The 25,409-nt window shown below is 51.9% G+C and overlaps 10 protein-coding genes across 10 annotated transcripts; 4 read left to right on the forward strand and 6 right to left on the reverse strand.

The window, feature by feature from the left end:
• Positions 1 to 3,009: 3,009 nt before the first annotated feature.
• N7468_004979 (uncharacterized protein) lies at positions 3,010 to 3,315 on the forward strand (the record flags this gene model as incomplete). Its single annotated transcript, XM_058474276.1, has 1 exon — positions 3,010 to 3,315. One exon carries the CDS (start codon positions 3,010 to 3,012, stop codon positions 3,313 to 3,315), a length of 306 nt encoding a protein of 101 aa, XP_058330016.1.
• A 122-nt stretch (positions 3,316 to 3,437) lies between these two features.
• set2 (SET and WW domain protein) lies at positions 3,438 to 6,458 on the forward strand (the record flags this gene model as incomplete). The annotated part of the gene is made up of 5 exons (XM_058474277.1): positions 3,438 to 3,828; positions 4,019 to 5,634; positions 5,699 to 5,779; positions 5,833 to 6,142; positions 6,256 to 6,458. The coding sequence occupies 5 exons, from the start codon at positions 3,438 to 3,440 to the stop codon at positions 6,456 to 6,458; spliced, it is 2,601 nt and encodes an 866-aa protein (XP_058330017.1).
• Positions 6,459 to 6,935: 477 nt separating this feature from the next.
• On the reverse strand, positions 6,936 to 7,548 carry N7468_004981 (Eukaryotic translation initiation factor 6; the record flags this gene model as incomplete). Its single annotated transcript, XM_058474278.1, has 2 exons — positions 6,936 to 7,293; positions 7,352 to 7,548. 2 exons carry the CDS (start codon positions 7,546 to 7,548, stop codon positions 6,936 to 6,938), a joined length of 555 nt encoding a protein of 184 aa, XP_058330018.1.
• A 48-nt stretch (positions 7,549 to 7,596) lies between these two features.
• Positions 7,597 to 8,147, reverse strand: N7468_004982 (Eukaryotic translation initiation factor 6; the record flags this gene model as incomplete). The annotated part of the gene is made up of 2 exons (XM_058474279.1): positions 7,597 to 7,894; positions 8,113 to 8,147. The coding sequence occupies 2 exons, from the start codon at positions 8,145 to 8,147 to the stop codon at positions 7,597 to 7,599; spliced, it is 333 nt and encodes a 110-aa protein (XP_058330019.1).
• Positions 8,148 to 9,258: 1,111 nt separating this feature from the next.
• Positions 9,259 to 12,908, reverse strand: N7468_004983 (uncharacterized protein; the record flags this gene model as incomplete). Its single annotated transcript, XM_058474280.1, is given in 7 exon segments — positions 9,259 to 9,423; positions 9,444 to 9,848; positions 9,908 to 10,060; positions 10,116 to 10,667; positions 10,678 to 11,551; positions 11,621 to 12,536; positions 12,608 to 12,908. 7 exon segments carry the CDS (start codon positions 12,906 to 12,908, stop codon positions 9,259 to 9,261), a joined length of 3,366 nt encoding a protein of 1,121 aa, XP_058330020.1.
• A 1,180-nt stretch (positions 12,909 to 14,088) lies between these two features.
• On the reverse strand, positions 14,089 to 15,301 carry N7468_004984 (uncharacterized protein; the record flags this gene model as incomplete). Its single annotated transcript, XM_058474281.1, has 2 exons — positions 14,089 to 14,143; positions 14,223 to 15,301. 2 exons carry the CDS (start codon positions 15,299 to 15,301, stop codon positions 14,089 to 14,091), a joined length of 1,134 nt encoding a protein of 377 aa, XP_058330021.1.
• Positions 15,302 to 16,892: 1,591 nt separating this feature from the next.
• N7468_004985 (putative UV excision repair protein (RadW)) lies at positions 16,893 to 18,472 on the forward strand (the record flags this gene model as incomplete). The annotated part of the gene is given in 9 exon segments (XM_058474282.1): positions 16,893 to 16,910; positions 16,986 to 17,033; positions 17,101 to 17,163; positions 17,297 to 17,371; positions 17,422 to 17,574; positions 17,586 to 17,756; positions 17,813 to 18,187; positions 18,199 to 18,294; positions 18,356 to 18,472. The coding sequence occupies 9 exon segments, from the start codon at positions 16,893 to 16,895 to the stop codon at positions 18,470 to 18,472; spliced, it is 1,116 nt and encodes a 371-aa protein (XP_058330022.1).
• Positions 18,473 to 19,934: 1,462 nt separating this feature from the next.
• On the reverse strand, positions 19,935 to 21,791 carry smp3 (glycosylphosphatidylinositol-alpha 1,2 mannosyltransferase smp3; the record flags this gene model as incomplete). The annotated part of the gene is made up of 3 exons (XM_058474283.1): positions 19,935 to 21,044; positions 21,098 to 21,480; positions 21,683 to 21,791. 3 exons carry the CDS (start codon positions 21,789 to 21,791, stop codon positions 19,935 to 19,937), a joined length of 1,602 nt encoding a protein of 533 aa, XP_058330023.1.
• A 969-nt stretch (positions 21,792 to 22,760) lies between these two features.
• skpA (SCF ubiquitin ligase subunit skpA) lies at positions 22,761 to 23,499 on the forward strand (the record flags this gene model as incomplete). The annotated part of the gene is made up of 5 exons (XM_058474284.1): positions 22,761 to 22,815; positions 22,878 to 22,963; positions 23,021 to 23,188; positions 23,258 to 23,427; positions 23,493 to 23,499. 5 exons carry the CDS (start codon positions 22,761 to 22,763, stop codon positions 23,497 to 23,499), a joined length of 486 nt encoding a protein of 161 aa, XP_058330024.1.
• Positions 23,500 to 24,745: 1,246 nt separating this feature from the next.
• N7468_004988 (60S ribosomal protein eL39) lies at positions 24,746 to 25,115 on the reverse strand (the record flags this gene model as incomplete). The annotated part of the gene is made up of 3 exons (XM_058474285.1): positions 24,746 to 24,794; positions 24,915 to 25,015; positions 25,110 to 25,115. The coding sequence occupies 3 exons, from the start codon at positions 25,113 to 25,115 to the stop codon at positions 24,746 to 24,748; spliced, it is 156 nt and encodes a 51-aa protein (XP_058330025.1).
• Positions 25,116 to 25,409: the final 294 nt, after the last annotated feature.

The following is a 25,409-nucleotide window of genomic DNA, read 5'->3' on the forward strand; positions in this document are numbered from 1 at the left end:
CATGGAAAATTTACGGACCACCAGCTGATATTAGGCGATATTAAGGGAAAGAGTAGAAAACAAAAAATCCCCCCCCGGACGAGAAGAACAAATGGGAAATGGCAGATAGAGAACGGCAGGACAGCAGGCAAATGGCGGGTCAGATACAGTGAAACGAACTAGCTGGGAAATCTTTCACGATGGGGGGAACAACAAAAAAGGAAAGCAATGCAAGCCCTAGGCCATCCTCTTCGGAGAGCAAATCAAATAAATAGAAAAGGAGCGACTGGTAGAAATGGAAGCTTTACAGCCAGTGGAAGGAGAGAAGCAAAACAAAACGCGGTCCATGGAGTCCCGGCTCGAATTGGCTCCAACCGGGATCGCACAGGAGCAAGTGCGCGTTGGACCAGGAGGGAAAGCTGCAGGGACTATGACCGTTTGGGAGGGCAACGAAAAGAGTGGAGGAGAAGAAGAGGGGCAAAAAGTGGGAATTCCAAACCCCCAAAGCGAAAATTAGGAATGCAAAAAAACCAGAGATAGAGAGAGAGGAGAGGAAGGGAAAGGAATCTGGAGTAGGTCTGGAGGCTGCTAAAAGCATCGGGAACTAGGATTTCCATGATTAATTATGGGGGGGGAAGTTTTCTATTTCCCTTTCAGGGATTAGAATTTAGGAATTTAGGGATTGGGAATTTATTCGCAGTCTATTATTTCTCGCATACGGCATAAAAGAAAATCCAGAAAGAAAAAGAAAAAAAAGCCCTCAAAAAAGTACCCCTCCCCCCCCGCCCAAGGGGGCGTTTCTTGTAAAATAAAGGACCAAAAAGGGAAATCGAAAATAGTGAAAGAAGAAAAAAAGGGAAAGGATGAACCGGGATCTGGTGGGGTCTTTTCCCATTCGGGGCAGTTTCAGGTCTTCCAGAACAGTGAAGGACGTTCGAAACTGTATTGGCCTTTTTTTCTCGGGACTCATTTTTGCGTCAGTTCTCTGCTCCAGGCTTACTTTGTTTTGCTGTTTCCCTACATCACTTTCTCGCTACTGGAATTGATTGGGTCAGGATCGAAAGTACGAACGAGGGGTTGCAAGTGGAGTGGATGTTAATTAACGAGTACACTATATTTATTCGCGTTTATGCTTAGGACCCAAAACTCCCATAACTATCCTCAGAGGGAAGATCGAGAGCAGCAATCCAAATGGGAAAGGCAAAAGCAAAAAATAAAAATAAAAAATAAAAAATAAAAAAAAATAATGAAAGGAAAAGGAAAAGGAAAGCCCTAAAAATAGCTGCTTGCCTCTACGCCACGGGGGAGTTTAAGGAGAGAACTAGTTAGTGCATATGCAGAGAGGAAAGAAAAGGGGAAAGACGAAAAGGCCCGAAGCAAAGCAGCTAGAAGCAGCTAAGGGCACATGTATAGATGGCCCCAAAACCCAGAAATCCGGATCAAAGGGAAGCACAAAGGAAAAGGGAGCTGCACAACTAAACGGGTGGTCCTGGCAGACCCAGAACCAAGGTACATCCTGCGGGAAGCAAGTGCTTTTCCCGGGAGCGAAACCGTGGTCTTTTCGCTCTGGCGGGGCCTGATAGGCGCGCCCGGGCGGTAACCCCGGGCCCCTGGGTCGTCCTAACACGGCTTGGATCACCCTGAATGCATTGTGTTTGGAGCTAAGTCTAGGGGCGGTTTAGGCTCGATCCATCTGCTACGGAAAATCCAGACTCGTCATATCTAAAGATATAGTAATAGCCTATAGCCCAGGATAGCAAGGGCTGGGTACAGCCACTAGGAAACCTACATTAATTCAACCGAAGATCAGAAGATCGAACTTCTCATAGGAAGAGCCATCATTCCTTCTCTATCCCAATTAGTGGCCGTGCATACAAATTGGAGCTCGATGATCGCATTGCTTTTTTCCTGTTCCTCTTATTCTACCCGGGACCCGCTGCGCTGAATCACCGGCGCCTGGCCCTAACACAGAAGGTGCAGTAGCTTATCTCCAATGGGGTTTAGTGATGAAATTAGTCTCCCAGGTTGTTCCATGGCAGTTAAGAAGCACCTCGGGATCCTCGACTGTTGCTCAAAGTACGGAGTGAACCCCCTCCAATGGTTTCCATTCGAGCCTCCTTTCTTTTCTTTTCTTTTTTCCTTTTTTTTCTAACCCGATCTCATCCTTGGGCCATGCCGCTACAGTAGTTCATCGTTTCATCTTCTGCCGTCCTGATTCGGTGTAGTCAGATCGCTCAAATCGCCTTGATTCCATGCACTGCCATGATTCATTCATGCTCGTGGGGGGGGGAGCGGATCCCCCTATCCCGAATACGACCCCGAGAATGCTATACTTGTCGGAAGCCTAGGCAAAGGCGTAGAGCGGGCACAAACAACGGGGATTCCAAATACAGGACCCTCTTTAGCCAGAGAGATACCAGCTATCTCGGCCATATGAAGGTACGGCAAAGTGGAGCCAGCGACATGTACGCATACTCCGTCCTCTGTATCCGTCCTCCTCCAGCTCTCCCTGTTCTATACACATGGGACTGTCCCTTCTCTCTCGTATTTTCCTGGTCCGTTTCCAAGTCAGACCTTTCCCCTTTTTACTGCAGACGCACAGACACCGTTTGCCTTTCTGCAACCTGCATCGTCCGCATCGTCTGCTAAAACCGCAACAATCATTCCCATCCAATCGTTTCCCGCCCAGACTACAATTCCTCTGCATTGCTGACCACCCCGTTTTCTTCTTCCATCCCCATCCACTCATTCTAGCCTTGCATCCTGGACGTGGCCACGCAGATAACAAGCTGCAGGGGACCCTCCGATCTCCTCAATCTGCTCTTCTCATCCCACTCGTTGCCTCAGTTTGAGGAGGAATCCCAGCTGGCGTTTTAGCTTGGGTCGTAGATCGACATCCCCCCCCGGGATTATTTATGATACGAAAGCTGACTTACTCCCCCCCCCCCCTCCCAGGACCCGTGGACCAGTCCAGGGCTACCCAAAGGGTAGCTGTTGAGGTACGTTGCAAGCTTACCGCTAGATTCACAGATGTCTATTGCGAGCAAGTCATCCGTGAAGATTCGACGTTCAAACTTCTATGTAATTCCAAGGGTGGGAAAAGGATCAGGCGTCTTTGGGCTCAATCTATGTACACAATACACGACCACATCATATCGGGACGATGCTCCCGCCGGAATCCAATCCCAACGCGAGGTCCCCAGCTCGCGAGATCAAGGAATCAAAGAGACCATGTTTCCCTCGAAGAGCTTCAAGTCAGTATCAGGGCATAAACCGGAAGAAAGCGTGGAAGTCAAGAGAGCTCCTTGCGGCGCGGGCGGTGAGCGCGCGGAATAGCGTCTGGTGCAGTTTTAGGATCAAATCTCCAAGTTAATGAAGTTCTTGAATCCCCTCCCTTCCCGTCTTCCTCATCTCTCACCTGTCTCTCCTCCTTTTCTCCCATCGCGTAGTCCGTGGTCATGTCTGCGCATGGCACGGACTCCCATGATCCGGAGGCAGCCATGGACCCTCCCTCCGTCAACGGACACGCCCTGAAAAACGGCCGCTCTACCAGCAACTCCCGGTCACCTCACTCCACCAAGTCTGACCCCGACATGCCTCCCAAGAATGAGCCCGAGGAGAAGATCGGTGGCAACATCGTCATCAAGCAGGAGCCCGGCCAGCCACCTAAAATTGCGCGGAGCGCGTCGCAGAAAGTTGTGCCGCGACCTCCTCAGCTCTTCGCGCATCTGCCCGATAGCACCAAGGAAGCCCTGGCCACCTTTGAACAGATCACAGAATGCATCTACGCGAACAAGAACATGGGATACACAGAGCATGCTATGGATTGCGACTGTGATGAGGAGTGGGGTAAGTGCTGGTGCCTTTCTTCCCCTGCTTGAGTCGGTTTTCACTGCATTTTTTTTTGACGAGCGAAACATCCACTGGGTGTTGGTCAATGGAGACGTAGCTATTCAAATCCACTTTCAGCATGCTCCTGCCTTCTGCCCTGTTTGCTCTCTTTGCATGGCTAATCGTCTTTCTCTCGCTCTTTGACCAGATCCCGAGACGGAGCAGAACGTGGCCTGCGGCGAATATTCGGATTGTATCAACCGGGCAACTAAGATTGAATGCGTCGGCAGAACTCGCGGTTGCGGCCCCAATTGTCAAAACCAGCGCTTCCAAAATAAGCAGTATGCCCCCGTGGCCGTCATTAAAACTGAAAAGAAAGGATTTGGGCTCCGAGCCGAAGCGAATTTGGAACCTGGGCAGTTGATCTTTGAATATGTTGGGGAGGTGGTGGCTGAACCAGCGTTCCGACGTCGGATGCGCCAGTACGATGAGGAAGGGATCAAGCATTTCTATTTCATGTCCTTGAATCAGGGCGAGTTTGTGGATGCGACAAAACGCGGCAATCTCGGAAGGTTCTGCAATCATTCTTGCAACCCCAACTGCTATGTGGACAAGTGGGTGGTCGGGGAGAAGCTGCGCATGGGCATCTTTGCGGAGCGGGCAGTCCAGGCCGGGGAAGAGCTTGTCTTCAACTACAATGTCGATCGCTACGGCGCAGATCCCCAACCTTGCTACTGTGGCGAGCCAAATTGTACCGGGTTCATCGGTGGGCGCACGCAGACCGAGCGTGGCACTAAGCTTTCTAGCGGTCTTGCCGACGCTCTGGGCATTGATGACGATGAAGCCTGGGATACGGTGGTGGCACGGCGCCCCAAGAAGAAGTCCAAGACGGAGGAAGCCGACGAGGAGTATGTTGACAAGGTGCAGCCCAAGTCGCTTCACGAGGATGGTGTCACCAAAGTTATGGCTGCACTTATGCAGTGCCAGGAGAAGTGGATTGCTGTCAAGTTGCTGGGACGTCTCCAGCAGTGCGAGGATGAGCGAGTCCGCCATCGTGTCGTGAAGATGCACGGTTATCGGATCCTTAACTCGCAGCTGACTACGTGGAAAGAAGATCCGAACGTGGTGCTCCAGATTCTGGACATCCTGGATCATTTCCCCAAGATGACCCGCAATAAGATCATTGACTCAAAGATTGAGTCGAACATCCTGCCTCTCACGAACTCAGCAGAAGAGCGAGTGGCCAAGAGAGCAGCTCAACTGCTAGCCAGCTGGGCGAACTTGGAGGTCGGATATCGTATTCCGCGTATGCAGCGTGACGAAGCGACGAAGCAGCCCGTCAATCGATTTGACCGTCGCGACAGAGGCTCCGAACAACGTCAACGTTCTGTGACACGATCTCCATCCCCGGCCTTCGAAGCTCAGCACCGCCCAAATCAGCCCCGAGGACCCCGAAATCCTCAAAATCGACCTCGTACCAGTCGTCGCAATCGGCAGCCAAACAAGCAGGATGATAAGGATCTCCCTGCCGGATGGTACTCAGCTGCGGACGACGCTGGGCGACTCTACTTCTACACACAAAAAGGAGAAACAACATGGACGAAACCAACCGCTCCAGCAGTCCATAACTCAACGGTCAAGAAGAACCTGGCCCTGCAGAATATTATTGATGGGATCGTGAACTCTCAGGAACAGACACCCTCAGAACACAAAACGACGCCCGGAACACCCATGCCTTCAGAGCAACCGGAGAAGAAAAAGAAAGATGGACACTGGTGGCAGAGACAGCCTCTTGAAAAGCAGAAGAAAATCTACGCAAACACGGTATGCTGCCCCCCTTGACCCGTGCGGCAATTTTTTCTCAGCAGGGGGCACTAACGCGCCATAGCTTCATCCCCATATAAAGTCGATTTCGGACACATACAAACACAAAATTCCGAAAGAGTATCTGAAGCGTTTTGCTAAAGAAGTAAATCTTCCAATCTCCCGATTGATTCGCATGTCTAACCTTTTACATCCCAGACCTCTACCAAACTGGTTGACTCAGATTACAACAAGGGCCGTGTCCAGGATCCCACACAGATCGACAAAAAGCACGAAGAAAGAGTCAAGCGATACTGCAAAGAGTTCTTCGACAAGGCCGCCGCGAAGCACAAAGAACGCGAGAAGTATTTGGCCGAGAAGAAACGGCGGCAGCAGAGCAGTACTGCCAGCCCCAGTGCCAACGCGACACCGGGCGACAATGCAAATGTGCAAATGTCCGACGCGGATCCGGCAACTGCAGACTCGACAGCCATCTCTCCGGACGACCCAGCCTCCCTGAAACGCAAGCGTGAGACTGATCTCTTGGATCCGCCTAATGCTGAGCACGATGGAGACCGGTCTCCTTCGAAACGACAGAAGTCCACCCCCCGCCCCCACCCCCTCCACCTCCACCGGCACCAGGGTCTACTGGCGACGAAGACTCCAAGATGGAAGATGATGCCGACACTGACCCTTCCCCACCTACACCCCCTCCACCTCCAAAGGAGCTGCCTGGGGCCAGTGGACCTGGTGGAAAGCTCTTGGATGCTGATTCGACGATGGAGGACTTGCAGCAGCAGCAGCAGCAGCAGCAGACTTCACACATTGGCATTGAGAGCGTTTAGTCTGGTAATCTGACTTCTTCACGGCATGATCAGAGAATGATAGCGACAGCGCATAAGGTTATTCATCCACTTGTATTGCAGCGATTCGCTTCTTGATTGTCTTTTCCTCCCTTCCACTTGTTCTCCTTTACGCTGCTGTTCTTCTTCGTCCTTTTACCCCAACCGCTAGGTCCTCCTGTATCTTGTCAAATACCCCCATCATAGTTGCAACCAGGAGTTGGATTGATATCAATTGATAGTGACAAGTCGTTTGTCCAATGAGAGACCCTCCATCAGCTCTTTACCAATCTACAATATGAATCTTGAGAAGAGTTATTGGTCATAATCATCATTGTCACATTTCCCACAGGAAACCTTGGAATAGAAGAGAAAGCCTATGGACAAACACCACAAGAAAAACCATCCGGACGGGGCATCAAAAAGAGGTTCTAGAAAACAGAAAGGGGGGGAAAAGGGAGAGGGGAAAAGAAAAAGCCCCTAGTAGAAACTCTCGACAATGCTCTCCTTATTAACACCGGCTCCGGCACCGCCAGGCGCCATCTCTCCCAGCCTGAACACGGACTCGATGACACTCAGTTCAGTGGCAGTGGTGTCCAGTCCGGTCACAGCCAACCAGTCGTTCACCACCATACCGGCACCAACCACGGAAGAACCACGGTTCACACTGCCGGCAACAAGAGGAACCTGAAGGAGCGAGGACAGCTCGTCCTGGTCTCTGATGGAGGTCTTGGGGTGCACAATACCACCCTGGTTGCTGAGGGCCATGTAGGAGCCAGTCAGCACGTTGTCGGCGACAGTCTGGCGGAAGACTTCTACGCCGAGGACATCCGCGATGCTGGATTTGAGAGAGCCGTTAGTCTGATACGTTGGACTTGCAGGGGATGGCAACAAACATCTCTTCAGTCTCGCGCTCGAGATCAGGGTGCACGATTGCGACGTGGTCGTTGCAGCAAATGACGTTGCCGAGGGCTGAGAGGCGCTCTTCTATGCGTTGGATTTTGACCGAGTCCGGGAGTGTATTGCGGAGGTGCTGCAATTCCTGGTCTGTGGTAGTGGTTGGGACGAGGAGACCGTCCTTGTTTCTGGACATAGTGAGTTACTGTGCATGATTGGATATGGGTGGGTTTGGGCAAATCCATCAAATGATCTGGAACTCCTCTGCCCCTGTCCGCGTGCGGAATGTTCTTTTTTCTTTTGGATAGCCGGCCATGTACCGCGGGGCTCGACCGGGATGATAAGAGGACGGAAGGAATGAGAAGATCCAAGAGAGGACATACCCAACAGTTAACCGACCAACAATTCGGGTACCGGCAATAGTAGCGTGACAGATAGGAATGACATCCTGCAACTCCGACTCGAAAACACTGTAGAAGTTCTCGGAGGCTCCGACAGCGACGATGGCGTATGAGTTGGTTAGGCGAGAGAAGACACCCACTCTGCAATCTCATGTTAGCGTCTGCTGCACAATTATGTCCTACTTCTTTCCGCAATGGATTGGCCTGCAAACTTGATACATCAGGCTGCATAGGCCTTCGCCTTTCTTTCTTGTTTGCTTGCAGGCTCTATAACAACGCATGAAAGCCCGTAGAGAATAATTCCAGGGCACGCAGCTATTGCGGAAAGGTTGCAGACGTTTCCGCAGGATGCGACTCACTCGTTGGAGTTCTCGAACTGCGCGCGGACAGCCATGCTGGAATTCTCGGTAGTGTTTGGGAGAGGAAGATGGATCAGGGTGGCGGTGATAGTGAGACTGAGGTTTTGCAAGTCCTGTATTGCTGGACCTGGACTCTGCGAGAATGAGGAGATCTTAAATGCAAAGTGGGATGAAGCAGAGAAAAAGACAAAAGCTCGGGCCAATCGGAGCCCGCGATTGCAGGCCCCGCTGGGTGGAGCCGCCGTCGAGTCACTTGATGTACTGGATACTTATTTTTTACGTGCAAATCACTGCTTGTAGCATGTATTTGGTACCTTTGCTCCTCCTGACTCATACTGTCTCATGTTGACGGCGACTCGCTGGGGCGTGCAAGTATACAGTATGAACAATGATTTCTACGCCACAGCCTCATGATGATACGGTCAAGTGTGGGAGACCTATTGATACATGTGGTAGGTCTGGCTCTTTGATCAGGACCTACGTGACATAGTCCGGGCTCGAATTCTGCTTTTATGAGATAGAAGAGCACCGGGCAGAAGAGGGAGCACCTGCCATCCCAAAATGGTCAGACAACAACAGCAAACAACGAGCCTGCAGAATTGATCAAGGCGAGAGCAGGATAATGGCAGGATGGAGAGGGGGGATATGGAATGGATAAGATGTTAGAGATTTGATAGAAGCTGAAGAGGTTCCGAATGCTTGACCTTGGCTCTAGACGCATTCTGGACATGACTCTGGGATGCTTCCGTGGTTTCTTGACATACTCCTTGTGGTCGTCCTTGAGATCTTGGATTCTCCATACTGAGTCTTGGTTACTTGTCCGTGGTAGGTCCTGCAGGGCTTAGAGCCGCATTGGGGGGCCCTCCACAGCCTGAATCAAGCTCATTGCACTCCTGACAACGGAGACACTGGCAGTTCAGGCACACCCATCACAGAGAATGTCGGGGGCCACAGTATGTGAGATGGTCTGGAGTTGAACGTAGATTGTGGGGGAGGGAATAAAATTTAAAAAAATAAAAATAAAAAGTATATGCGCCACGCTTAAAACGAACTAAAAATACAAAGAAAACAAATTGAAAAAAAGAAAAAAAAAAATACAAAATACAAAAAAAAAAAAACAGAAACAAAAACAAAAAAACATGCCCCTTAAAAGGGGCGTGGGGGGAAGTACCCAGGTCCCCCCCGGTCCTGGAGGGTGCAGTTGCCGAAGGTTGCCCAACGGCGGCAGCTGAGGTCCCCCAGCCATTGCAAACGGGTCCGGCAGTCCGAACCCCCCTGCGCAGGGAGCAGACGCCGGCCCTGCTGCGTTGGCTGGGGGGGGCAGGATGAACGGCGGAGGCGCGCGCATCGGCGGGATTGCCGAGAGCGACCTCCACGAACAGATCCAGGGCACTAGGGCCCTGGACTCTGCGCTCCTCCGACTCCCGGAGGTGATCCGCTGCACGCAGAATCATCCCCACACCTCGCCGGGCCTGTTCATCATCGGCGGGATCCCGGCTATCCAGCTGGTCACGGTTTCGCTGGAACTGGATCATCGAACTCAACCGGACCTTAATGGTGAAGTCCGGCCACAGGTTCTGGCCACGCTCCCAGGAAATCGTGCCCGCCGGATCGCGAAGGGCCTCTGCGACGAAGCCTCGCTCGCTTTCGCGAGTCGGGAGCCGCTTGGTGATGTTTGGGTTTTCCGGCAACCCACCCTCTTCATCCGAGAACTCTGGCGAGTTCGTCCCGCCGAGCTAGATCGGAAATGTTAGTTTTGGTACTTCTGTAGTAATTCCCTCAAGGTAGAACGAACCTCTGTCTTTTGATCATCTTCCTGATGATCTTCGACGTCAGCCATCATCTCTGTATGCTGATCATCGTCCACGGCCTGGCTACTTTGAGCGAGCTTCATCCAGTCGCCAAGGGCAGCGTAGAACATCTCGTCTCGTAGGTCCTCGATTTGGCACTATTTGTCAAGTTAGCTTCTATGGTACCAGTAAACGGCATGATCAAAAACGAACCTGCGCCCTGTGCTCGATCGACCACAATTCAGCCTCGTGCTCCTTCTGCTCGGCCACGATGCTCAAGTCATATTTGTAATTTGCGCGAGCCACTTCGGTTTTCTCGCGCTCCATCAACTCTTTCCGGACCTGATCATACTCCGGACACTCTTTGTGCGCGTTCTTGTGTTTGGCAAGCTTCTGCATGGAGTGAGCACCCAGCACATCGAGAGCGACTTGCTGGGCTTCTCCAATTCGCTTGAAGAGCGACGCCAGCACTGCCTGGCGATCTTTGATAGGCTTGGTGAGGCTGATAGGCGAAGGAGAACGACGACGAGGAGGTTTATCGTCCCAAATCTCATCCGGGGGGGGTGGTGGCGGCCCCTTCTTCTTTTTGGCCTTTTCGGCGGCCCTCTTCTTAGCGGCTGCGGGTTGTACGGCCTCCACGACCACGACCGCGGCCGCGGCCACGGCCACGAGTGGTACCTCGAGCACGCGTTCCACCTGCAGCAGCTCCACGGGTTGAGGCTGTAGCACCGCCCCGGCTGCCCCGTCCCCGTCCACGGCCTCGAGCTCGACCGACACCACGACTTCCTCGACCACCACGACTTCCGCGGCCTCGGGTAGGGAGGGCAGGTGTGGTTTCCTCTTCCGCGTTGGATGCGTCTTCTTCTGTCGATTCGGCGAAGCTTTCAATAGCCTTTTCCTCGGCTGCTTCAATCTTGAGCCTCTTAGAGACGGTCGAGCCAGGGGACTTGACTTCGTCGTGGGCGTTGGTCGATTTGCGCTTGCGCGACTCTTCTGGAGAAGCTTTCAGTTTGAGGCGTTGCTGACGCACTGGACCAGCAGTGTCGGCTGTTGCCTGTGTATGGGCCTGTGGTGAGGCGCGAGACGACTCTGAGGGGTGTTCGTCCTCGGTTTGATGAGGATCATTCGCGTGAGAGGCGTTGTTTGGGTCAGGGGTTTGTGAGATCTTCATGTGAGAGTGGGCGGAGTTATCATGAGTCCCCGATGCTGTTTCGATAGCAGCGCCAGGCTTGCTAGGACTTAAGTCGTCTTGATCTCCGGCATCCTTTTGGAACCGTGCAGACTGGCGAGTGGTCCGATTAGATTCTGGAACCGCCATGGCTCGCTTGGAACGGAGCCGGTGGGGCGTCTCCATTGTATGAGGCTGAGAAGGACTTGCTGGTGTAGCTGATGGCATTGACTCCCCTGCTGGAGCATCCTGAGTTTCGGCTTGCTTCGTAAATGGCACTCTCAACCTGACAATGCGCGAGCGAGGTGCCTCAGGGGGGGGAGGAGTCGATTCCTCATCTTCGGCTTGGTCTTCGTCGTCTTCTTCATCGTCATCATCATGGACAGGACCAGGAAGACTTGCTCGATCCCGATATGCCCACGGCCCCTCCCACGGCCGCGGCCGCGGCCGCGCGGAGTCCTCGCTGGAGATGATGTGTGTTCTGTATCTGTGACATTAGCTTTGGTCCATGGAACATAGAAATGCATCATTTAGAAGGGGGAGGGGATACTGACCAATTGCAATGCGTGTAGATGTGGAGCGTGTGGCTGGACTGGAGTGGTACGCAGGGCCAGCACCTCTTTTGCCTCGTTTAGGAGGCATGACAGATATCTCGGGTTCAGCGCTGCGCTTGCGCTTCTTAGGGGGAGTCTCCTGAGGAGGCTTTGGCGGTTTCAAAATCAGTCTCTGATAATGAGGCTTTATCGTGTCCTTCGATTCTTCCTTCAGTTTCTCGGATTCGTCCTTAGACTCTTGAAGTTGAGTAGTATCACGCTCGACGGGCTTCTGAGAGTCTCCTACAGGTCTAGCCTTAGCTGTTCCCTTGGCTGGCTGCTTAGATTTTTTGGCTTTTGATTCTTCCTCGGGTTTGTTCTGGGACCCTTCAGGTTGAGTAGTATCAGGCTTGGCGGGCCTTTGAGATTCTTCTGCAGGCTGAGCCTTGGCAGGCTGCTTGGATTCTTTGGCCTTTCGATTTTCCTTAGGCTTCTTCTGGGATCCTTCAGGCTGAGTGGTGTCGGGCTCAGCGGGTTTCTGAGAGTGTCCTGCAGGCTTGGCTTTGGCCGATGCCTTGGCTCGCTGCTCGGACTTTTTGGCCTTTGGCTCTTCCTCAGGCTTGTTCTGGGACTCTTCAGGCTGAGTGGTGTCGGGCTCAGCGGGTTTCTGAGAGTCTCCTGCAGGCTTGGCTTTGGTGGATGTCTTGGCTGGCTGCTTGGGCTTTTTTGCCTTCGGATCTTCCTTAGGCTCTTCAGGTTGGGTGTTGTTGGTTCGCTCGCGTCGAGCTTGGACACGCTCGGATACGCGCTGCTCTGCCTGAGATACTTCAGGCTCCTTCTTGCCAGTGCTGGTTGCTTCCGGCTCGTCCTTGCGGCGCTTGAGGGGACGCTGGGGCTCTACCTGGCCCGCGTCAGGCGCTTTGCGCTTCTGAGCTTAGCCTTCGGCTCTTCCTTAGGCTCTTCAGGTTGGGTATTGGTGGTTTGTACGCGTCGAGCTTGGACACGCTTAGATACGCGCTGAGGCTCTGCCTGAGATACTTCAGGCTCGTCCTTGCGACGCTTAGAGGGACGCTGGGGCTCTACCTGGCCCGCGTCAGGCGCTTTGCGCTTCTGAGATTTGGCCTTCGGCTCTTCCTTAGGCTCTTCAGGCTGAGTGAGGGTGGCTTGCTCACGTCGCGCCTGGATACGCTTGGATACGCGCTGAGGCTGGCGCGTGTTAGGTGCCTCAGTCTCTACCTTGCGGCGTTTGGAGTCCTTCCTGGACTCCGCGGCCTTGGCCTTGGCTTTGGACTCAACCTTCGCCATGGTCTTTGTTAGACTTGGTGATGAGAAAAAAGGGGTCGAAAAGATGGAACAGAGGTGATATCAAGAGGAAGCTTGCGTGAAGGCAAGGAATCGATGGAGCAAAGGAGATGTGAGAAGGAAGAAAAAGGTTGGAGGGGGAAGAAGTAATAAATACTCGATCCAATGGACTCGCTTCTCAGTGAATGAATTCAGTGTATTCACTGACTTCTTAACTTGTTTACTGTGGACCCACAGGATACAAACGAGTTGAAGGGCAGTGAAGTGAGAGAAGTGAATACACGCGACAAGATGTAGGTGGGATCCAGGACAAGGGGGGGTAAGAAAAAACAAGGCGAAGAGCATCTTCACTCGGCGGGGCAACGCGAGAGTTCAGATGAAAAGAAAAGAGCGCGATTGAGAAACGAAATGCCATGACTTACCAGGCGTGATGGTGGTTAATGGATAGAAGGAGAGTACTCGTAAGGATCTACTCGCTGCGCAGGATTTGCCTCCCCGTGAGAGCCGACGTGTGTAGCGCGATGCAAGGGCCCCTAGAACAAAAAAAAAGGCCTCACTTGCTAACTACGAGGCATATGGGGGGGGAATCAACACATAGTCTGCCAGAGTGTCGACCCTTAAAGATTGTAGAGTTTGGAAAAAAGAGGAATTTCGGGCGGTGCTTAGCTGATCCAATACTCCAGCCTGCGCAAGGCCATACGGGAAATTACCCCGAGCTGGCGATTTTCTTCCGCGCGTCTATTTGTCGTTCTCCTGGTATTTTCGGACAAGCTTCCTCAGCCTGAAGCCTTGAAGCTCCATATAGTCGCTCCGGTCAATTGGTTGGCCTCCAAGTTGCAATATGGTCCCTGGGCTGTCTTCTATCGCGGCAAAATAGAAACGCTCCTCGACCCACTTTGCGGAGCGACGAACGCGGCCATTACTCGGATTACCATGCGGGACCAGTGGGCCTCGACTACTGTGTACTCTATACTCTACTCAACCAAGAACGCAGACGCACAAAAGAAAAGAAAATGAAACGGTCGAGATGGATTTTAAGCCGATAGTATCAGTCAACGTAAAGTACAGTATAATGTCAATGCCTTAGCTCCTCATAAATATGTCCATTTAGATTCCAGATCCAAAATTACATGCCACCTGTTCCATCCATCCCAAAACACCAGGCTGAAAACATCCGTCAAAATTATTTCTCGTAGGGTGATTCATTCAAGTCGTATCTTTTTTCGTGGTGGGAGACGCTGCGCTGCACATGCCCTGCATGAACAACAGCCAGCGACCCGGGCCCCGGTCCTTGTGCCTGCGATCGCTCCCTCCCACTCCGGAGGAACCGGTAACGGCGACGGGGTCTGCCGGCCTTGCTCACGTAGAGATCGAGCCGACCGCATGCGCGTCAGCGTCTGGTGTGTAATTGTATGTCCTGCCGATGGCGATGCTTTGACTACCGTTCCAGGGGTGGGAGTCGGGGACGGGGACGGGCTGGTGGATCGGAAGAGTGGATGGATATTGTGCTCTCGCGGAGCCAACGTCTCCACAGATTCATTGGATACTCCCGTGTGGAATATCGAAGTGACAGGTGATGCTGGCTGCATCAGATTGTCCAGAGAGGGTCGCACCCCGTCTTGCCGGAGACTGGGCATGCTGCGGATGCTGCCAGTGCCACGCAACAGGGGTCTTGTATCCTGCTCGGGATCGAGGAAAGGCACCGGTTTGTGATCATTTGTGGGAGATACAGAGAGCGAGGATATCATGGAGTTGGTCTCCGTCGGGTATTCCGGCTTGGATGAATCCAGATCAAGTGTACCGCCCGAGTATCGACTGGATCGTCGGGGGAACTTGCGTAGCGATCCTCGCCGCGTGTCGAAACGGTGCTCCGGATAGGGATCACAGACTGCAGCGGGAGGGGCGATTGAACTTGGTGTCTCCGGCAAAGTCTTGAGTTCTTGCGGATAGGAACGTGGCCATTGGGGATCTTGAGTGGATGTTTGGGAGCATCTCACCAAGAGATACCCACAATAAGAACCTTGGGCAAAAATAGACATTGCCCAGAACACAGAACGAGTGATGGATAATGAAGTACGATCGGGGCTTGTCGCCATAGTCCCTGCTGTTGAACCAGCCGCAACAAGGAGATATACAACGGTGAAGTAAAACACAGCTGCCTTCCAACCAGCGAGTTTTCCGCCACGGCCAACATCTTTGTGTACAAGGAAAGTAAGCATGATCAATGCTACACAGCTGATGGCACTCAAAGCCACCGGGGCAAGCCCAGCAGCTGGTGCCAGAGAACGAGTGGGCAAGGTGGTGTATGCAAGACCATTCAGGATAGTCATTATCACAGCAGAGAGCATAGCAGCTCCTGCCAACGGGAATAACAGCATATCAGGGAACTTGAACATGGCAGGAAAGCTAAAAGAGAGTGGAATGGTTAGGCCTCACTAATCAAAAGCCGAAACTGAGGGACCCAGATTGACAGATACTAGCGAGGGCAGTCTGTAACCTGGGAAACTCGAGAGGCGCCTTGTGTCCGCACGACTGAATGCAGGGGAGAAGCAGACACATATTTATGGGAATGAGGACAGTTCGCACGGGAATGAACGGCCCGGGGCGAAGCAGCGTATGGCGAAAGTCTATCGAACGCAGGATACAGATCAATCTACGATCAATGTATACAGTGCATATCTGACTCGTCAACCCAACACGGCGGTTAGACTCAAAGTGGGGACGAACACCCCCAGCCAACAGGGAAAAATCTCTTGCGTTTTTAAAGAATTGTTGTTCGCAGATTTGTATTTTACCAATTGCCCGCGTGGACTTTGAGCCAAGGTATGAAAGAGTTGTAAAGAGCTTTCATTTTGTTTCTAGATGATCGATGTTGTAGCACGTCTAGGGTAGTCCAGACCATCGGTAGAGCCGTTCATGTCGTTCACTGTCTAGATTACTGTCAATCCCGCCGCTAGGATAAACTATCTATATGATTCATCCAACTTGGCCAGGGACATTTTCCAGGCCAGCAGGGTAAAAGGCAAGAACATAACGGATCGCATCTCCCGATCTCCGGCAGGCCAAATATGATACATCACTCAGTACTAGGGAAGCCTTCCGTCTTCCCCCTGAACTTATTTTCTTATGCGAGATGTCTATAGTTCACGCTAATGCTTATCACATATCTATTTCAACCGCCATGGACCCCAATGCGGTGCATGGCAGAAACAAGATCGATTCGATCTATAAGGTTGGGTTAACCTGGGGAAGGTTCAAGGCGGAGATCGCCACACGGTCCCCTGATCCATGGCCAGGGAACTAAGCATTCTGGACAGGATGGAGATTTCTCCTTTGTTTGTCCTGGCTCATTCTCGTGTGTATATGCTTCGCTCAGCCGGAGATTCCCGCCTGCAAGGACTGACATGCTCATAGATGCTATCGATATACTGCCCCGTCTGTCTAGTCTGGATCTAGTATGGATGGTCACAGTCCTCCCAGCTCAGAGAACCAAATGAATAAGCAGACTATAGTCCATCAAACTCTCTATCAAAAGCTGACCTAAGGCAGATGATTTGATTCTTTGGTCCACACTCCACCGAGGGGTCCGCGGTGAGATCATACCTTGGAGGAGGCAAATCCGGAGCTCGTCAGATCGAGCAGAAATAATCAAATGCAAAGACGAGATTCTCCGGTGTATCAACTTGAATTGAAGGTAGTATCACACAAGGCCACAGCTCGCAATGGCTCATTCTATTCCAGTCTCTAGGAAGTAAAACGGCAAGTCGAAGAAGACGGAGCCGCGTCGAAAAGGTGGAGTGGGGCGGTCAGGCAAAACCCGCCTGGGCCCCAGCTTTGCCTTTTGCCGTCATCGTCACGGCTTCTGCGTCTGTCTTTTCTTAGCAACCGACCTGGGGCTTCATTTTCCATCCCGCGGATTCTTTCCTTGACTCCCCCAACACCTTTATCCGTCTTCCTCATCTCAATCCTCCTCTCCAAGCCGCCATCATGAAGCTTACCTTCAAGGTACCCTCCCCCCTCCTCACACCCCTCATATTCCTCATGATCACCAGAGAAAGCTGACCATGCCGTTTGCTACAGGACTTGAAGCAGGAGAAGTTCGTGATCGAGGTTGAGCCCTCCGAAACGGTTCGTAAAACCTGCATCTACACAACGATACCAACACCACCCAGTGCGGGGCTAATTGTGTTCGCAGGTCCGACAAGTCAAAGAGAAAATCGCCCAAGTGAAAGGTGGCTACGAAGCTGAGCGAACGAAAGTGATCTACTCTGGTACGTGTCTGAGAGCTGATGGCGACAACTCTGATGAGGCGTTTCTTCGATTCCTTTCTCGCCCCCAGGGCTCGCTCGATAGTTCCCCCGCAGCTAACTTGATCATTGTTCACAGGCAAGATTCTCCAGGATGACAAGACAGTCGAGTCCTACAACATCCAAGAAAAGGACTTTTTAGTCTGCTTGCCTTCCAAGGTAGGAGATGGAGCTCTCAGATCCCCGAGGTCTCCGCTAAATTTTCCCAGCAACCAAAGACTGCTTCATCGTCCACTCCGCAGGCACCCTCAACTCCTGCTGCCCGAGCTCCCGCTTCAACTCCTGCTGCTCCCCCGCCCCGGCCCCTGCTGCTAGCACTGCTCCAGCTGCCCCGGTCCCTGCTACGCCTTCACCTGCCGACCGTCTGACACAGAACCCTTCCCAGGCTCCCGCTTTCAATGACCCTTCTGCTTTGGCAATGGGATCAGCGGCCGAATCTGCCGTGACTCAGATGGAGGCCATGGGCTTTGCACGAAGTGATATAGACCGTGCCATGCGCGCGGCATTCTTCAACCCAGATCGCGCTATTGAATACCTGTTGACTGTACGTGACCCTTATCTCTTGCGATGAATGACCGCAGCCAATAATAATGTATGTAGGGCATTCCCGACAACGTTCAACAGGAGCAGCAACAAAATCAGCAGGCCCAGCAGGCAGAGCGCGCTACTGGTGAGACTCCTGCTGCTGCCACTACCCCAGCAGCCGGTGGAAATGCCGCTGAAGAACCGCTGAACCTGTTTGAAGCTGCGGCTCAGGCCACCGAGGGAGGAGGTGGTCGTGGTAGCCGTGGTGGTGCCGGCGCCGGAGCAGGAGGTGGCGATGCCCTTGGAAGCTTGGATTTCTTGCGAAGCAACCCCCATTCCAGCAGCTACGCCAGCTTGTGCAACAACAGCCTCAAATGCTCGAGCCCATTCTGCAACAAGTCGCAGCTGGGAACCCCCAGATTGCGCAGATCATTGGCCAGAACTCCGACCGTTTCCTCGAGTTGCTGAGTGAGGACCTTGAGGAGGACGAGGCACCTCTTCCTCCAGGCACCCAGGCCATCCAAGTGACAGAGGAAGAGCGGGATGCTATCGAGCGAGTGAGTGAAACTCGTCTGATTCTTACATTGAACTTGCAATTTGACTAACCACCCATCGCAGCTTTGCCGCCTGGGCTTCCCCCGCGATTCTGTCATCCAGGCATACTTCGCTTGTGACAAAAACGAAGAGCTGGCGGCAAACTTCCTATTCGACCAACCCGACGAGGATGAGGAGTAAACGCCGCGTCGTTCATGCTCGACAATATCTCTTTCCAACTCCTCCCTTTCCATTTGCTTATTATTTACGGTCTGATGAATACCAAGCATGCAGCTGTTGATTCCACATTGGCAGAGTCCAATTTTAGTGCCCTCCATCCCCTGATCCGTGGTCTCCCTCCCCTCTTGTCCCCTTGTCCTTGTCTCCTGTGCTGTGGTCCCGAGTTCTGTATGTACAGCCTCGCTTCTTCGGCCCTTCTCTTTTCATGGACTTTGCCATTCCGTATCCCCCTCTTTTACCCCCCGACATGTCATGTATTTAACCTAATGGGCAAAATGAGACGTTCCGCTAAATCTTCATTGGGTGTCCAACTATTCTGGGTGAAAAGTAGTTCGGGGTGGCCAGGTAGTCTTCCAAGCGTGCCTCCCCATCTCATCCCCCCAAATTCCCCCAGCTGCCCTATTCCAAGGGTCGACTCGGGATAGATAAGCTTCTATGGCCGTATAGAGATAGCACACACCCCGAAATGAAAGTCTACTTGGCGCAGCTTCCACGGGAGCAGTCGATCTGGTTCTCCCAGTGGCTCGTGCGCGATCGGGTGTCCCGATCATGCGCAGCCTTCCGGGTCACCTGCAGACTCAGCCCACTTGATGTCATTGCTTCAAATTATCTTATCTCTACAAGGATCTTCCTCTTAGAGGGGCGATAACTTTTGCAATCTGTACTCGGTTGACGTCACGGTGACTCGTATCTTCTGCCGTCCTCGGTCTGCCCCAGATACCTGTATAGTATATACTGAGATCACAACACTACCCCTGGCAATAAATTCATGGCGTGTTCCTGTTGAATTAGAGAGACCCGTGAAGCTAGGGCAATACTAGTGCAAGTTTCGAACAATTTCGGATCGTCTGGAGGTGTACTGGTAGCAGCAATATATTTCGGCTGCTGCTGACTGATATACTTCCAAGGCTGTAGAATCGTTTACGCGAAGCAGAACTGCTGCCTACGGAGAAAGGCGTGCCGATCTGCAAAATCGCTGAGTAAGAATTCGGAATCGAACTAATCAGATCACCAGGCCACATTCTACGCGAAAGATAAGCATAATTCACGCAATGGACGGTGGTGGTCACACGGGTGCGCAGGTGGAAAACCAATTCCCGAAGGATCATTACTCGGAGCGGTATTGAGGCGAGGAGAGACCATTCGAGTTGTAGGAGACATTGCGGACCAGTGAAATCCACCGGAAGGGTTCTGAATTTGTAATCTGAAGGAGTTGAAATGGATAGAACACATGGTAATGAATATGCTGCGCGATGCAAAAAAGTATCTATGACACGAACAAAAGAGAAACTCCCGCTGGGAGATGGCGATTATAAATAAATAGCATCAAAACGAGACTTTCCAAAATCAGGTACTATTTCCAAGTGGTATCTTCAAGGGTCCATAAGGCATCAAAATTGAGACTAGAATGGTATTAATTGTATCACTTGCATGCCCGGCGAACGGACCAGACGCCTAAGCCACGCCGGCCAAGGATACGGCGCAGCGTGCGTAGAACACCGTCTTCACCAAAATCGAGGTCATCCAGGTTGAGGTGCTTCCGGTAAGACCATAAGCGGTAGAGCTGGATGTTCGGGGAATGTGGAGAAGAGAGAGAAGATTCGGCGGAGTAGGTATCGAGGAAAGTCGCGGAGAGGGGAGCAACGAGGTAGACGGGAGAGGAGAAGGGGCAGCGCGGTACGGCGGAGTCTAGCCGTTGGATCATTTCCAGACCTGGGATGCCCATGAGGTCGAATGTATCGATGTGGGCTGAGCTGTTACCGCTGTCCAAGTCTTGATCCGGGCCAAGAAGCCACTGTGGCGGGGAGTAAGTCTTCCACCAGAAAACGCTTGCGTCGGGCTGTGACTTGATGCCCTGCGAAGCAGTGTTGGTTTCGACGATCGAGCGCATAGCGAGTTGGGTTGGCACTATGCCGCCTTGGTGGTAGACACCCATGAGGAAACCCATCACTGCATTGAAGCCGATCCATGACACTAGGAACATCCGCGTGCGATGTATACGGACGCAGCTGAGGAGGAGAGGAACGCAAGGGATTAGAAAGCGTGGTTCTTGGTGTGGGAAGATGGAGAGGAGCATTGTGGCTGAGACGGCAGAGAGCGCGCGCGCATTGCGCATCCACGATGGCACAATCTTCCGGTTGAACAATGACACTATCATGGCGACATATGCCGGGCCTAGAAGCTGGAAAAGGTTGGCGACGAAGTGTTGGTGGTGAGGGTGAAGGCCATGAATTGCCAAATTTGAGGAGTCGCTGTTGTACCGAATATTGTTAAGCGGTGTTATGATTGGGTTGCGTAGGATGTCCGAGAAAGATGCGGCGGGTCTATAGAACGAAGTGTCGATGTAGATTGCGACCGAGGCGAATAACAACCCAAAGCCAACAAAGATACCCAAAGCCGCTGGTTTGCACCGAAAACAGGGGAGCAGCTGTAGACCTGGGAAAAGGAGGAACGCAGGGAAGGTGATACGGTTGAAAACACCGATAACCGCGATGAGGGATAAGACCGCATAGGAGAAGAACGACGAATATTGCTAAACTATAAGTCAGCTCCGGAACTACCAAGGGTACCCAAAACGGTGCAAACCTTGTTCTTGACAATGCGACGAATCAGAACCAGACCCCAGGCCACCAACAAAGTCTCGAGTGAGTTGGAGAAGGTGTGCGTCTGATATGTCCAGGTGACATAGGATGAGGCCACCAGGACAACGGTTGCGCGCCGATGGGCCGGAGATGGGACTAGTTCGTAGACTGCCCAGTCCTCAAGTACAAAGCTGAGAAGGAACATCCCCGTACGCAGCGCATAGTACACCAGTTGTGGTGGTGGATGCCCTGATCCGCCTTCTGTGTAGAACCATTTCAACAAACTCATCGGGACCTCGTAAATCGGCCATAGTGGGAAGACGCTTCGGATGGGGTGCTCGGCGGTAAATTCCCAAGGTATCCTCGAAGGGTAGGAGAATATGCGACCTGAACGAGATGGGTTTGATTAGCTGGCAGGTTTGGGGTGGCCAAAAGGAGGTTTTTCTTTTTTGCGTCGCGGTTGCATGTCCAACGCGCGCGTCATCGTGTCATCGTGAACAAGCAGGGCAAATCTCCTGCGCATGCTCTCGATTCATCATTGCCAATAATAGGCATACCAAATACCCAAGTGGAAATACAACAGACGTACCGGCAAAGACCTCGGGACCTTGGAAATTCTCATCGGGATGGATGTAGCTGGGACAGAGGGCGAAGTAAACACGGATCAGGAATAAGAGTAAATATGTTCGTCGCCACATGATCAAGGGGCACCAGGAACATGCTGGCCAAAATCACAGATAAGAGATGCCGGAAGAGAGCAAAGAAAATGAGGGAGACAGAAAATCAAAGGAGTGCAGAGAAAGTGCGACGCGTCGAATTCGAATCATGATATCACGGGCTGGAGATTAGGCTTAGTCCTGATTGGGCATCGCCTGGTAGCGCTCAAGTAGCTCCCTGCGTCTACGATATACTAGCCCATCTTCGATTTTGTACCCACAAAGAAATACTTCATATATCCTGAGCCCAAAATTCAACATTTACAGAGAGATTCCACTCTTGCGCACGTAGTAGAGAGGCAGCCCCATGGCCCTAGAACTCAACTTGATCGACTTATCAGCCGCAGAAGATGTATGTGTATTATGTACCGGTATGAGTATGATGCCCTTATTTTCATATGAATGCGACGAAGCAGATTAGCTTGAAGCGAGTAGGATATCTACTTACAGATGCCACTCAACATGCTCGTAACCAACGGCCTGTTTTCCTGTAGTGTCTATCTCGGTGATTTAAGAAGGTCTTGCCACAATGTGCCAAGGATCACAAGAGCTCATAATGATCTAGCAAGCAATAAAGAGAACAGACAGACACTGGGTGGATCCACAAACAAAAGAGGCTGTAATGGATGATTGCAGGCACAAGGCACCAATGCCCAAAGCGGTTCCCGTGTGCAGCAGCCTCTCTCTCTATGACTAAGTAACTCTTGTCGACCACGGGACTTTATCCTTGCCCGTTGTTCTCATTGTATCATCGACGCCTTCCTGACGTTCTTTGCCTCTGCTCCCAAGAGATCTCTAAGATCTTTGTTATCGAAGTACGTGCGGCGAACTCCAGAAATAACTGTCTGCTACACCCGCCCACTTGACCCCTCCTATTTCAACCTCCGGCGGCCCCAAGGAACAGATCTTGACTTTCTCCAGCACCCACCTTTCCACATTTGACACCCAATTATGGCTTCCCCAATCATCACCCTGACCAGCTCCGATGGTGTTGACATTTCTGTCGGTAAGTTTTTGAGTGCTTGCGGATATTTCACACATGGACAGCTCCGTGGCTAACTCTTCCAGACCGCACCGTTGCGGAGCGATCCGTTTTGATCAAGAACATGCTGGAGGATCTGGGTGACTCCGGCGAGGCCATTCCTATCCCCAACGTACGTGTCTCCCGCATAGAGAACTAAGGAGCTATGTCCGATCTGACAGCTTTCTAGGTCAACGAGGCTGTCCTCAAGAAGGTGATTGAATGGTGTGACCACCACAAGAACGACCCTCCCACCGCCGGCGATGATGACGACACTCGTCGCAAGACTACCGACATCGATGAGTGGGACCAGAAGTTCATGCAAGTCGACCAAGAGATGTTGTTCGAGGTCATCTTGGTATGTGCTCGCGCCGCCACACAGCCGTTATGGCGGGGGAGATGATGCTGACTGAACTTTACGCGCTAGGCTGCAAACTACCTCGACATCAAGGCTCTTCTTGACGTCGGCTGCAAGACTGTTGCAAACATGATCAAGGGCAAGTCACCCGAGGAGATCCGCAAGACATTCAACATTCAGAATGACTTTACCCCCGAGGAGGAAGATCAGATTCGCCGGGAGAACGAGTGGGCCGAGGAGTGAGTGTCTCCCTCGTTTCGGAAAATAGTTGTCATCATGAAGGTTGCTAATCTCTTCTCTACAGCCGCTAAATGGGAATCTTTCCGCTTTTCTTCCTGGATAATGTCAGGTTTCGCTATTTTACCTACCTTAAAATGGGTTCTTTTCGTGGATGGGCCTTCTTAGTTGACTTGATCGTTGCTGTCCCGGCTGGCGAGGTCTTGGACCTATAGATCGTGGCCTATTTGCTTTGTTCCGGCGTTAGGCTAAGCGGCTCGGTTTCTTTCCACTTACATGATGTTTCTGTTGTTTCCACTTCTGGCTTTACAAAGCTCGCTTTACGAACTGCATGCCGTCACCGGGTCTAATGGAGGCCTCAAATCAAAGATTTTCGAATTCAAGATTCTTTTCAATTCCTAAGAGCTCAATTTCCCTAGAAGAAAGTACCACGGTCAGTGCCAACTCTGCGTACTATTGACATACTATTGACGAGGTGAGTTGGTGTACCAGTAGAATTCATGGTGTTCATTGCAGTGATACCGGACTGCCTGCTATGTAGAGCCAATACCATCTTTGTTGGAGTGCATTCAACTCGCCACTTGAACTTGGAAGACATAGCGCCCATACCAAGATGAAGTCAAGGATGACTCCAAGGTAGAATACAGATGAGTATCACCCTGCGCGTATTGTCGCCCTCGCCAGCGTGAAAGTAGCTTGCTCTCGACATTGGAAGTCCAACTCCATGACGAACACAATAAAAGGCCACAACCTACCATCGCCATGCAGCTGGAACTTCTGCCCGTCTTGTAACTACAGGTTCTTATGATCCTAGATACTATAATGAACCGTAAGAGTCATCCTCGAAGCAGGAGAGCAGCTGAATGCCACCAAATTTAAGGCAGCTACAAGACAATCGAGCACTGCGTATAACCAACTCTACGAATGCCCATGTACGGAGCACGAATGATGCTTGCAAGACAAAGGATTCCATTCATTCCATAATTTTTTGAAAAAGGAAAACCACTAGGTCCATATCCGACTTCCCCGAAAATGACGGCCCCTAGACTCGAGGTACAAAATTCGTCGCTTCGTGGGCGAGCAGCAAGGTTCCGGTTGGATCATTACTCTAAGCAATGACTATCGAGGTCGCAGATTTCCGGCTTCGATAAAATGGTCCCATGTGTCTTGTTGTCATGCTTGGAGTAGTTTCGTATGACTAGCGCAGCCAAGCCGGATTGAGGTGCATATCGAGATAAGAGGACGTCGGGATATCATCACACACACATCGTGGAAAAGTCGTGAAATGGAAGCAAAGTGGGTGAAAATGCCGGGGCGAGTTTAGATACCCAGGCGGGTCTTGCGCCAGTGACGACGCTTAGCGTTGTACCTGAGGTGGGCTGTCAGTCCATATGCTCCGATGCGATCTCTCAACCCAGTCCTGTTGAATATTCTCCCATCTCGGGTTTTCGATCTGATTGAGCGAGAATTTAATTCGGGCGCTATTTACCGGATGGTGTTGCCAGTGCGCAGGCGAATCCACTGAGGGATAGGGCGGTTCTGACGCTGAGCTTTGGCAAGCTTTTGCTTGGTGCGGAAGGTCTTGTGGCTCTGTGCGGACAAGGAGGGTTAGGGGAAGTTCGACGAAATGACATTCAATAACATCTTAGGATGTTTGTCGAATGCAGATGGTTCGATAACGTACCGGCATCTTGGTGGACTGTCGCGACGGCGAGCTGGATTTGAAATGGAAAAGTTCGTCGAGACCAACGGGAGGCGGTTTGTGTGCGGGAAAGGGCTTGGCTTCGCTTGAATGGTCAGGTGACGCAGCATCGACACCTGAACTATTGGTGCCTGAGATTACTAATCTCGTGCCACCTCGAAGGTTGTTCCAAGGTTCCAAGACGCTGCCTTACTGCCTGACTATCTGGCGCCTGGCGCCCTGTCGCTTTGGCGCAGGTCGAAACCTATCTGTAGTAGACAAGCTTTACAAGCTTCGCACTGA

This window comes from Penicillium chermesinum, assembly GCF_028974085.1.
Source record: "Penicillium chermesinum strain IBT 19713 chromosome Unknown utg000004l:1.0-3345178.0:1.0-3348027.0, whole genome shotgun sequence".
Classification (NCBI taxonomy): Eukaryota; Fungi; Ascomycota; class Eurotiomycetes; order Eurotiales; family Aspergillaceae; genus Penicillium; species Penicillium chermesinum.